Source organism: Mustela lutreola, chromosome 4 (assembly GCF_030435805.1).
Source record: "Mustela lutreola isolate mMusLut2 chromosome 4, mMusLut2.pri, whole genome shotgun sequence".
NCBI lineage: Eukaryota > Metazoa > Chordata > Mammalia > Carnivora > Mustelidae > Mustela > Mustela lutreola.
The window spans coordinates 182,568,832-182,582,095 of NC_081293.1; the positions used below are offsets into that span (position 1 = coordinate 182,568,832).

Sequence of the window (13,264 nt, forward strand, 5' to 3'; positions counted from 1 at the left end):
AACCACTAATCATACCTTTTCAAACTTTTTGGGTTGTAATTATGATAAAACCCACAGGGAACACCTAGCCTACAAAACACAGGTCTTAAAGTCAAATTCCTGGGCCCAAGCTTCCCTCCTCCACTGTCTTACAGAAGGAATGCCGCGGGACGGAGGCCACCTGAGAATCTGTCCTACTTCACAGGCCTCCAGGAAATCTTGGACTCAGAGGCCAAAGAGAATTCTAGATTCAACTTGTCAATCCTTGCTTCAAGGGAAAAGGCCACATGAGTGGGTGGAGGAAAAGCTGGGTTTGCAAACGGTGCACCCATGAGGGTTCCTCCCGGGGAGGCCCAGGACTCTAGCCTGGCTGATGGCGAGTGGGGTGGAGGGGGGCATGTGTGGTCTGAGCTGGGGCCAAATGAATTGTGGCCGAGCACCTGAGCACCAGAGCAAAGCCATCCAAGTGTCGGCCAAATCAAAGGAAACTGATACTTGACATTACAAGCCGGCGTGGCCTTTTATACTGGCTGGGGACACAGCCCAGCCCAGTGTGGAGTTTCTGGCCTCCTTTCTGCTCTCAGCCCTGAACTTGCCTTCAGCTTGAAAGGGCTAATTAAAGCCCAAAGAAAAATCAAAAGCTTGTTATCTGGTTCCATGACTCCCAGGCCTGGTATTAGCCTGTCTTGCAAAGCTGTCGTCCCTCTGTTCTCTCTAAGGCCACCATGCAGCCTTAGGACCTGCAGCTCTGCAGACTTCCATGATGAACTTTGCTTTTTGTATTGTGGCAGGGAGCAAGGGCGGGACAAACACCTGCCCGTGGGCAGCCAGGCTGATCCCTGCAGCTGATTCTACTCCCAAAAGCCTCACCTGAAAAGACAGAATTTGAGCAAGTTTCCAACAGAAAAGCAACGACAGAAAAAAAAAAAAAAAATAGCCAACCTATCTGATCGCAAAAGAACTAGCTGGTTCATAAGCACACAGCGTAGACTTGCATTTTTGAACTTAGGGAGTGCGTGCGTGTATGTGTGTGTGCTAGCAGGAGTATTTACTGTGTGTGTGCATACATGCGTGGGTAGGTGTGTGCCTGTGCATGTGTGTGCACGTATGTGTGCAAGTGGGATTTCCCTCAAGAAGCAAGGGAGAGGTTCCTCAATTGCTATGTCTGCTGTTTTTTTCCCAAAATTAGTGACCTTGGGTAATTTCATTTCCCTTGCCAGACCTGAGAATGAAGGTACCGTCCAGAGGGTCTCTAGGGGCCCTCCCCATGCCAGCTTCCTAATGTATCCCTCCCAGGGAGCTATGCTCGCATGTGTATCATACACACACAGAGCATAGTGCCAGGCCTGTCCTTTAGACCCTGCATTTGGGAGAAGTCCATGGCCCCCAAGTTCAGAAACCTGTCTCCTTGATTCTACTGAGTGGATCCGTCACTGCCCCAAACCAAAGGTTCCCAAACATATGACACCCGCTAGGGCTCAGCAGCTGCACTGGAGTCCCCTCTGGTCTCTGGCCTGGCCAAGACTGTCAACTGATGGCTTCCTCTCTGGCCCTTGGTGCTTCTCCCATCCTCTCTGACACTAGGGGTCTCTGGCTTCTTGGGATCTCCAAAAAGAAATGGCATCTTTTAGTTTCAGCCCAGGCACCTGGAAAATTCACCACTGGAAAACAGCCTGAGCCTAAATGTTAAGACCCTGAAGACCAGCGTTGCTGAGTCCCATCCTTCTCCTCCATCTCCCCTTCCTCACCCCCCACCCCGGAGTCCCAGTGCCCAGAGGAATGACCTCCCCACAAGCTGCCCGGGAGCCAGTGTCCTCTGACATGTGTTTGGCAAGTAGCTATACTTCATGAAGGGAAACTTAGACTCTTAAAGTCAATCAAGATACATTTTCCCAGGGCGCCTGGCTGGCTCATTGGGTTAAACCTCTACCGTCGGCTCAGGTCATGGTTTCAGGGTCCTGGGATCAAGCCCCGCATCGGGCTCTCTGCTCAGCAGGGAACCTGCTTCCCCCCACCTTTGCCTGCCTCTCTGCCTACTTGTGATCTCTGTTTGTCAAATAAATAAATAAAATCTTTAAAAAAAAAAAAAAGATACATTTTTCCAATGTGGCATTCCACCAAAGTTGGACAGGCCTTCAAGAATCACATACTTCTACCTGTGTGTGAATTCTCCTTTCTTCTGTCTACATTAAGATCACAGGATAGATTTTTCTCAAATGAGGTTCGTGATTTCTTAAGTGAATGATAAACGGGGAAAGGAGGGGGACACGGGTATAGAAGATGCTCATAAGCGAGCCTCTAAGTTCCTGGAATCATTTTCAAGATGAACAGAAGTCCGGCCACAGCAAGCCGGGCCACGATCTGCTGCACCTGTGGCTGCCCAGCAAGGCCCTGGGAAGGCCTCCTAAACCCACCCTCCCTTCCCTACCTCTTTCCGGTTTCCTTCAGCATTTCTGTCACCCAGCACTGTTTCAAGGCTGCTTGGCATGTCTCTTGCTGGGAACGGAGCACACAGAAAATGCTTCAGAAATGCAGTCTTCTCAGTAAGTTCCGCATCCGCCCCTATATGCACTGGACTCCCACCCCACTTCTGCTCCCATTTTGCCCTTTCCTAAAGATACTCAAGGCACTTAATCATAATGCTCTTGAAGTTGTAGATCTACGCCAAATACAGAATGCCCAGCTCCATTATTCCCACTAATGGTTTCATTCCAAGCTCCCAGGGAAGTGATTTACAGGCACAGTCAGTAGGAAAGATGGGTCCATGTCTCGTACCAGAGGACACGATAATCTGGCCTTAACAATGTCTGGTGCATATAACTATATAACAGAATCCCTGCTTATCCCAAGCATGTTCCCCTATAACCACACGCCAACATGGAATAAAGTGCCCAGATGGGAAATATACCTTTCAGCTCTACCTCCAACCCTGATAAGCTCAGCGTCAGAGACGCAACACAACGCATTTGAGCCGGCCCTGTTCTGAGTCCAATGAGACCCAGAGATGGGATGTGCTTGTCTCACTTGCATACTGGGATGGGTGATTCCCACCCCATGGAAGCCACAGGCTAGAGTCCCCCTGCCACACCCTGCCCTTCCAGCCCACGGGCCCTCCCCTGACTCACCGCGCTGCTGCAGGGAATGTCCTTCACCTTGAGCCAGGCTAGGTCCAGCGTACCCTCCCCACGATAGCAGGATTGCAGCCGCTCCTTAATGCGATCGTTGATCTGCTTCAAGATAAAGATGCACAGGGCAGACTCGTCCAGGGATTTCATTTTCCGCTTCTGGCCCTTGGAGAAGACAGTGAAAAGGAGGTCATCCTCCGAACGGACTCCGAGGGTCCGGGCGAGCACGGCGCCGGCTTTGGACAGGTAGGCAGCCTGCAGCAGGCGGTACTCTACCCCGCCGCGCTCACAGCCAATGGGCACCTCCACATAGGAGTTGAAGGCCGTGTCCTCCTTGCAGAGCCTCACGAGCTTGGAGGTATAGACCTGTTCCTTGGTGGTGGAGCCTGGTGGAGACACCATCTCAGGCTGGAGGGTCAAAAAGTAGACAAAATTGCCACTGCTGAAGCCATAGACGTAGTAGATATCAAAGTCGGGGATGACGGTGAAGGTATCCGAAGGGATCTTAATCATCGAGGCCACAAATTCATCGTGGAAGACATAAGCGAACATGCCGTCTGCCTCCGAGTTCTTGGTCAGCTTCCGGCTGGAGATGGTAGGGAAGTACTCCGGCTTCCCGTCCACCGCCGTGGCGATGAAGAGCTTGTCGTCCAGGTTGCTGTAGGAGACGATCACTCCAAAGACGGAGCCGCTCTCGTTGACTCCCGACAGGTAGTGTTCCTTCTTGTGGAAGGGCTCCCCCAGCTTGAAGAGGTCCTCAAGCCTGAGAAGCTTGCAGATGCCTTGGTAAAGGCTCCCACAGGCGATGAGCCTGTTCTCCTTGTAGTCTATCAGGAGCATCTTGTTGACATTGTTGGTGGTGGTCAGTGGCTCGTTACACGTCTGGACGATGCGGGGTGGGTAACACTTGGGGTTGTCCTCATCTGGCCCTGTCTGGTGGGTCACCAAGACCTTCAGGTCACTGGAGAGTTTGTAGATCCGGTTGACGGCCCCCAAGTAAATGTGCCCTGTCCTCTCGTCCACCACCAGGTGGTTGAAACCCTCGGCTGGTTCCCCACGGAATGTGACAAAAGACCGCTTCGGGGACGGTGGCGGGGGTTGCCGGGGGAGCAGAGTGGAGGAGCCCATCCCCACCATCAAGAGATGGGAGAGAAGGCAAGTCCAGTTCCAAGGCATGGCTTTCATTTCAGAAACAGGTCCTTGCGGCACGGCAGCACTCGGCACAAGGGTCCCCTCGGAGGGCCAGGACTCAGGAGGAGAGGCTCCCTGCGGAGGAAAGCAAGGATGTGATACTGGACCACAATGATAGCAGCTCAGTTTCCCCCCACAGCTGGTGTGGCTGGACCCGGAAAGCCCTCTGCTCGTGCGGAGACAGAGAACTGCCACAGAGATGTGGAAGGCCTAGGGACTCCGCCGCCACGCGTGCAGGGGACAGCCAGGGCTGGGCGGCAGGAGGGCAACCTCGACAATAACAATAATGGTAATAACCATGATCATGGTGAGGACAATAATCACTCGCTACCTGATGCCTGGCTTTGGAACAATCACTGTCCAGCACCTTCCAGAGACCGTCTCGTTCCAGCGTACCAACCCTTCAGTGCTGGGGACTCTTCCAGCTGCCCCTCCAGACCCGCGACCTGCCCTTCTCTGTACCTGGGAGGCTGACCTGGGTGGACTTTTTGTGCACGGGCTGCCTGCCCTCAGGCCTGGTGTGGTCCACAGAGCCGGGAGGGTCAGCAGAAAGCCGGAGGGGAGGGGAGGGAGGGGAGGGGACAGGAGGATGGGGGTGGGCTGCCCTCACAGCTGCCACCCTCACCCCCAGGTCTCAGTGACCCTAGGCATGCTTCCCCAGGCCACCTCTGTCTCCAGGTTCTGTGAACCACTTCCGGCCCCTACCACTTGGTCCCAGAGGAAGTAACGGGGCTCGCTGTTTCTACCCCCAAATACCGCTCTGCCTTTTAAGGAGCCACACCTTTAGGAACTCTTTGTGAAGATTTCCTATATTAACCTTCGCACAAATAACCTGATTTGCATGTGGCATCTCCTGCTGGCACCCAGTCCTCTGAAGTCAGCAGTATGGCTGTCCCCAGCCTGCAGCTTAAGGAAGTTAGACAACTTGCAGCGCTTGTATAGGGGGAGAGGTGGATTCAGACCCGGGTGTACAAGTCGATAGTAAGTTCTCATTCTTCACCACTAACCCATCTCCGTTCACCCCAGCCTGGTGCGGTGGGGACAGATGCCAGCTGTGTTACCGCACAGCACAATAGTTCAGAAAGCCCTTTCCTGGGGGCTGTCTCTTACAGCCCCAGCCCTCTGGGTCTACACCTACGCTTCTCCTTTGCACCTGCCCACTGCCAAGTGGTGCACGAGGCTGATCCTGGATCCCTCTGTGGTGACTGGGTCCTCTGGGTACACTGCCCAGCTCTGAGCCCTGATGTCATTTTAATGAGGCAGACCTTGGCTGCCTCTCCTACTGGGGCCTCTTGTGAGAGGTTTTCATTACAGGGAGAGAACAAACGGTTTAATAAGTTGTCCCATGAATGACTGAGTGAATGAATGAATGAATGAATGAATGAATAACTCCCCTTGAGACAAAACAGTGCTCGGTCCTAAGAGTCTCATTCGTTTCTATTCAAGAGGATGGCTTCCTAGTTCTTCCAGTTTGAGAGAACTAAGGGCAGGAATGACCGACATCTTATTTGGGGGCATCTCAGCTTTGCTGAATTTCTCTCATTTCCCCCCACATCCTCGATAACCAGGTGGCAGGAAGAGGTAGACCACAGAGCAAGAGAAACCACCCCCACCCCAACCACAGGTAGAGTGCACATTTCCATGAAGGCCGAGAGAAGAAAGGAGAAAGCCAAGACTCGACGTCTGCTGAAATCCCGACAGAAAGCCCAGGTCCTCTCAAAGGCACACCAGAGGAGGGAGACTGGTTGCCTAGCCACAGCCCAGAACAGTCGTGCCGGCCTGGGGCCTGCATTCACTCCCCCACGTGACAGATGTTGGCACGGGGCACAGTCGGAACTTGCAAAATGCTGTGGGGTCCCAGGACAGCCAAGGCTGCAGGGACCCTCTGAGAACTCCGGGGTCCGCTCAGGTAGATGCCACCAGAACCCGACTTACGCGGACAGCGGGCTGCTATGTGACAGATGGTAGAATGTTCCCATGAGGAATGCTGACTTCCAGCCTGGGATGAGGGAGCAAGGAGAAGGCTGTGGGATGGCTGTGAACTGAGCGGGGACACGTGGAGCCGGAAGAAAAGGGCCTCCTTGGGAAGGGTTCGGAGTCGCAAAAGCCTGTCAGATGGCGCACACCAGGGACAGTCTGTCTGGAGCACAGGGTCGGGTAGGAGACAGGGCTGAAAGAGAAGCCCCGAGCCTCGTCAGGACATCCGTGCCAGCTGGAGACTGTAAAGTGCAGGGTATTGAGAAGGGGCACTTGCGGGAAAAGAGCACAGGCCCCCCGGAGAGGGGTCCCCGTCCTTCCACTGATTCAGCCTCTGCAGGAGCACTGGAGTTTGGGGCTGAGGGCCGTAGGCTCCGTGGGGGCAGGGAGGCCTGTCGTGTTCGCTGGTGAATCCACAGAGCCAAGCTCACACCCGACATACAGCCGAGACTCAAGACCTGTTTTCTCCTGGGCAGAGAGAGGCATGGAGGAATGTCATCTGCCCTACCAGGCCCCACGTATGAGCCTGCGTGTGACCCCCTTGCCTGATCAGCACAGCCAGGCGTTGGGCTCGTAGTGGTTTCACCTGCTTCCCTGATGAGGAGCCTTATCTCTGGATTGGGATAATAAGCGGCAGGGTTGGGGTTGAAACCCAGGTCTGTATCAAACCACAAAATCCATAGTCTTTCTAGAGACACACAATTCTAGAGTCCAGAATACAGAGCACACAGAAGCCCTTTTCAATTCATGTAAGTCCCCAAAGAGAAAAACCCCGGGACAGCTCTGTAGGAGGAAGTCAAGCCCCCGGGACCCACAGAGCACAACCCGGCAGATAATATCCATCCCGCGGGCACCACGATTCACCTCTCAAAGTGTTCGTGACGGAAAGCACCTGGCCCTGGGCCTCGGGGCAGGCGAGCAGCAAGTACTTAGCAAGCGATAGTTGTTGTTCTTGTTGACAAGACTGAAATGAGATGAACAGGGTTGGGATTATGATAACAAGACGGTACCTGATGGCACCATCTCAGCTGAAGAGATGAGGACTCGGGATGGCTCATCTTGAGCTGCCTGTGCCAATCCAAGTATCAGAGAAGAATCTAGAAGTCTTTCATCACGAAGAGACAATCCAGGTAAAGAGTTCCAATCCATGATTTTAAAGACAAGGAACCTGTGATCCAGGGAAGTTAAATGATTTGCAGAAGGTCACATAGTGAGTTGAAGAAGGGGGCGGTGTGAAGCTCGGGTCTCTGGACTCCCTGTCCAGTGCTCTTTCCACCACCTGCAGCCTGTCCTCCGACTTTGTCTGAACCCATTTCAGCACCTGCTCCCTGGCCTTTGTCTAGGGGAGCATGCTCTTTGGATGCCATATGTTCTTCTGGCTAACAGAGCTCTCAGAACATTGCTGCCAACAACCAAATTCCAGCAGGGCTGGTAATCCTCATTCCAGACAGGCAGGTGCTGCCCAGGGCTCAGCCACCCGCTCTCTGGAGGGAACCTGCTGCGGTCCCTGTATAGGAACCTGCCAGGCACCGGGGGTTGGGGCGGGGGGGGAGTGTGCCTGCCACGCCCCTACCCTAACTGTACATACTCACAGACCCACACACCAATAAACAGTTCTCCAGTTCATAAGAAGCCAGGCAAGGAAGCCTGTAATTATGAATTTACTGAGCAGAAAGGTGCCGGGGCTCTTTCTCCATCTTCTATTAGACAGTGAAATGAGACACAGTTATGCATCTCAAACACTTATCACCCTCATCTGGGGATGGTGAAATTACTGCGCCTGGAGAGGGGGGCACCCACAGAAAACAATAACATGTGATGGGAATAACCACCCTCATATTTTACACAATACGGAAGGACTGATTAGGAAACACGGTAACAGAGAAATGGAAAAGAAAAGAACAAGCAAGGGTGTGGGCTCCAGCTTGTCTGGGCTGGGTGTGACCCAACTGAAACGCCCCCTGCTCCCAGCTCTAAGATTCACAAGTGGGCAGAGTTGCCGGCCCTCTGCCCCTCAGGGCTGCCTGAGGCAGCTCTCCCCGCGAGCTGGCCTGCCTGGGCAGCTCCATTCCAGAACATCTGTCCTTATATAAGGTGGTGACCCGAGTTAGGAAACCCTGCTCCCAATTCTAGGTCCTGCCTATGACGTCTTCTCTGGGGGCATCAATTAGGTTTTAAAAGTATTGGAGGTAGCACCAGTCCATCTCTGATCCTTGAAGGCAAGTGACGTGACTGAGTCACCTCAAGATCAGCCCAAAGACCTCGCTGAACTAGCGGAGTGGGCAAGAGGCAGAAGGCTGGAGAACTGAAAGTCTCAGCATTTGAACCCAAACATACCACACTTTTCCCTTCTTTGAAATCAGATTTTAATTCTGAATGATCTCGGGGGAGTTGGGACTCATTTTTAGAAGCCGATCATCATTTTGATGAAAGAAATTGGGGCTGTCTTTGTTTTATGTGGCAAGTGTTGAAGAGCTCAAACTCATTTTCATGAAATAGCACCAGCCTCTCAGATCCCTGAGTGGTAGAGAAGAAAGTTATTATAGACTAGTTTAAAATGGCAATTACCTCATGAAATTACTTTAGAGTTTACAAGATGTTTTCAAATACATCACCTTGTTCTGATTTTAGTATTCATGACAACCCTGTTAGGTAGAAGAAATATTTGTAAGTGTGTCTCTTTTACAAATAAGGAAACTGAGGCACAAACAGGTACAGGTGCAGGCTGAGGTAGCGCAAAGTCATGCTGGGACTTAGACTTTTGCTATGGGATGATAGAGCATTCTGAAGACTTAATCTGGGATGGTGTTTCAAAAAGACCATCTCTACAACATACCGTGAATCCAGAAACCAACTGAGTGGGTCCCACATGCTTTTTTATGAAATAAAATAGAGGAAAAATAAGACTATGTCACATTGAGGAAGGATAATGACGATTTAGCGTGACTTTTATTTGAGCCATATATGTGTATGCGTTGAGTGTGACGTAAATGTATTTCTTAACGTTAGCCATTGTGATGGTTAATTTTATTTTTTTTTCTATTTTTTAAATATTTTATGTATTTATTTGACAGAGAGAAATCACAAGTAGATGGAGAGGCAGGTAGAGAGAGAGAGGGAAGCAGGCTCCCTGCTGAGCAGAGAGCCCGATGCGGGACTTGATCCCAGGACCCTGAGATTATGACCTGAGCTGAAGGCAGCGGCTTAACCCACTGAGCCACCCAGGCGCCCCGTGATGGTTAATTTTATATGTCAACTTGGCTGGCCAATGGTGCTCAAATATGTGGGAAAACATTATTCTGGATGTCTCCATGAGGATGTTTTCAGATGAAATTAATATTTAAATCAGTGGACTTGGGGTGAAAGAGTCCCCTGCCCCCCACATAAAGTAGCCATCTAAAGAGCTGAAGACTGACCTCCCTGAGAAAGAAGGAATTCTGCCAGCAGAAAGTCTGCAGTCTGTGGGCCTACATGGCTCTCCTCTGAGTCCCTCTTACAGATTTTAGACTTGGAGCCTCCACAATTGTATAATATAATTCCTTAAAGGCAATCTCTTTCTCTCTACACACACACACACACACACACACACACACACACACACACACACAGAGTTTCTGTTTCTTTGGAGAACACTGACTAATATAGTCATGATCAAGAAAATCTTTGAAAGACACTGTTAGAGATAGGGGACCCTTTTAATTCTGGCACCGTTCATTTACCCTCTAGGGATCCATCTCTTCACCCTCTCTCAGCCCAAAAGCTTCTGAGCAAATGGCGTCTACTCCTGCTTCAAGGGAGAGCACATGACTTGGGTCCAAACCAATCAGGACAGAGCTGCTGGAGGGGTGGGGGCGGGGGGTAATGTTCCAGTGATTGGTTCAGGGATGGATATCTGGTAAGGTCAGAATCTCGAGAGGCCACAGGCTTTGGATGAAAGTGCTGAGGAAAAAGTTCTAGGTCTTCCATTGGATGTGACCTTGGAGAAGCATTCACCTGAGAACTGTGAGCACCATCTTATAACCATGGGGGTGGGAAGTGGGGAGGGGAGCCTGAAGAGAATGAGCCCAAAGCACTGAGGAGAGCAGAGCTGAGCAAGAGAATGGAAATTACTGGATCCCAGATCCTGGTGACATCACACAGATGTCTAGATCAAGTGTGCTGAAACCAGCTCTATGCTTACACTTTCCAGTTACATGAGCCAAAAATTCCTCTTCTGCATAAGCCAGTGTGGGTTCTGGAATTTGTTAAAGAAAGAATCCTAACCCGTACACAGAAAAATCCAGACTTCCAGCCAAAAGACTAAAGTGTCTCTTCCCCCTTCCTCTCTAATAGACTATCCTTTCACAGGGGAAAGGAAGCATGCCAAAGAGTTCTCCACGTCCTGCTGGCCACAGAGATAACCTAGAATTCTGCAAACAGTGGCACTTTTTTTCAGGTTAAGATTTGGGTGTGTGATGGTGTTTGTATGTCTATTTGTGTGCTGACTTTCAGAATCCAACACAGTGCTCCTCTGTCTGCTGGGTGTTTGCTTTGAGAGCAGCACTGGCAGGTCCCATGGTGAGACCCCATGGTGACTGTCCTAGCCTCTGTGTCTTCTGGATAGGTGGTTTACACTCCCTGGGATCCCCACCCCTCAACTCTGCCTCACCTAGGATCACATCTCCAAAGAAGCCATTTGTGGCTTCTACATACTTGTGTGGGATGCCCCTGTGATAATGGTAGTAGACATACTGGTGTAGGATGCCCCTGTGATATAGTAGTAGATGAACCAGTGCCCCCCAGAATCTCACACTGTACAAACTGTGCTGTATTTGTCCACTGATGCTGTCCCCTCCCTAAAATGTGAGCTTCTAGAAGCCAGAAATGTATCTTTTACCATGATTCTCTCCGCTTCCAATATCAGAGCCTGCTACATAGGTATGTAATAATAGGTATGTAATACCTGATAATAGGTACGTAATAAATGTTTGAGAACACATGAATGAATGGATGAATAAGTGAGAGATTGATGAACGAATGAATGACCACTCCCCTGCCATGTGTCTGCAATGGCATCTGGGACCATCTACAGCGGAAGTCAGAGCAAACCTGGGTGCTGTGCCCTTTGTGCCAACAGTGACCAAACTCAAAATGCTGGTTTTGCTCTGCTCTGATCCAGTGCTTCCAACTACTTAAAATACTCAGTTTTGTCTGCTTCAAGCATGACTTCAAGTGCATCAGGGAAACTGTCTCTTTTATCCAGGATCTACAATGAAAGCTTTCAGTCTACCCACTGGAATATCATAGCAAGTTGCCTTGAGTCCCCAAATTAGTCTTTGATCACTTACTCAGCAGAGAAAATCAGCACAGACCTTGTTGAGGACAGGGAGCAAACTCGCATTGAGGAAAACTTAGATGAGGTAGAAGACACAGTTGCTAGAATCAGCATGTATTCTTTTATCTAGCCAATGAATGTTGATTGAGCAAGTACTATGCAAGGGGTTCCGAGCTGGCTGCAAGGGGTTCAGACACTAAAGCAGAAGGCAGTACCAAGCAGAAGACAGTACCCTCTTGGGGCACCTGGGTGGCTCAGTTGGTTAAGCATCGGACTCTTGATTTTTGCTCAGGTCATGATCTCAGGGTCATGGGATTGGGCTCCACATGGGGCTCACCCCCATGCTCATTCTCTCTCTCTTTCTCTCTCTCTCTAATAAATAAATAAATCTTTGAAAAAGAAGAAGAAGAAGACCTGCCCTCTGGTGACTAACAGTCTCCTATAGGACCCTCCAGCTGTCCCCCTTTGAGGTCATCTCCCGTCACTGGTAAGCTCTGCAGAGCTCCATTGGCCAACCCCTGCTAGGAAACTAATTTCCCCTAGCCTCCTCTTCAGTGCCACACTAGACATGATTCATCTTTTGTCCAGGCAAGGCTGGAGGACAGGAAGCTAATGAATCACCAAAAATGGGTGCTTCCCCATCCATGCACCTGATGGTGTGAAGCTGTTGGTAAGAGGTGGCCACAACTATGGCCCACCTTTCCCAGCCTCTACATTTTCATGCAGTATCCAGGTGTGGCCCTGTGAAGAGTGAAGAAATGTCCTGGATTTATCTGTACATCAAAGCAGGTAGGAAATAGATAGGACTTCCCTACAGAGCATTTCACCAGTGGGTTAAAGAAGATTCTGAGGCTCTATAGGAGGATGGAGCCCAGAGATGGAAGAACCCACACACGAAGGCAAGAGAGAAACCATTACTGGAACAAGGTTCTGAAATGGTGGGTATGTGTGTGACAGCAGTTGGCAACACGCTAACACAGGCAGAACTAGCTAGCCAGCATTATCACAGCTGGGATTCACAGCCCAGGCTGGGCACTGGGCTGGGAGCTCTGATCCTTGTAGTACATGAGGCTGCCCCTAGAGGGCATCCCCTTTAGGTGCCAGCCACCCCCTCCTTGTTCCCAAAGCCAGACTGCAAGCAGCTGTGCCTAGACGGGTAAGAGATGACCAAGGCAGAAAATTCTTCACGTTACTCCGTGGTCCTTCCAAAGTTTGAGGGCTAGGGAGGTGCTACATGTGTGCAGCTGAGGGCAGGGAGGGGGACTGGAGAACACAGCCCGGGTCTCCTTCCTATTTAATTCAAGAAACACTAGACATCCAAATTAGCAAAACCGACAAATGCCTTTTTTAGATTCCTACTCTAGTTTGTAATCTATGCGCTCAGAAGAACATCCTCAGTAAGTAACCAGTATTTTTTTCCTGCCTGCTTTTCTCACATTAGACTCTTGGTTTCTAGAAGTGGGAGGCATGAACTGTTACTTTATTTTTCTGAGGAATTATGATTTGCATGTGACATCTGTGGTCTGGTCATGCAGTGGCTGCCCCCAAAGGCTGTGATGGGTGCACAGCCCCCCAGGGTTCCCTGCTGCCCCTTCTCCTCACGGCTGTTGCAGAAATGAGTGCCACATTCATAAGAGGAAAAGTGCCTGAGGGCGGGGATGTCACGGTGCAATCCATC

The 13,264-nt window shown here is 50.7% G+C and overlaps 1 protein-coding gene across 2 annotated transcripts in view; it reads right to left on the bottom strand.

The window, feature by feature from the left end:
* The window catches only part of PLXNA4 (plexin A4), a 424,221-nt gene that overhangs the window by 356,199 nt on the left and 54,758 nt on the right, over positions 1-13,264 (bottom strand). For both annotated transcript variants that reach the window (XM_059171885.1, XM_059171886.1), the window contains exon 2: positions 3,105-4,370. In XM_059171885.1, the coding sequence (XP_059027868.1) occupies positions 3,105-4,289 (1,185 nt within the window). In that variant the 5' untranslated portion in view covers positions 4,290-4,370. The remainder of the gene's footprint in view (positions 1-3,104; positions 4,371-13,264) is intronic.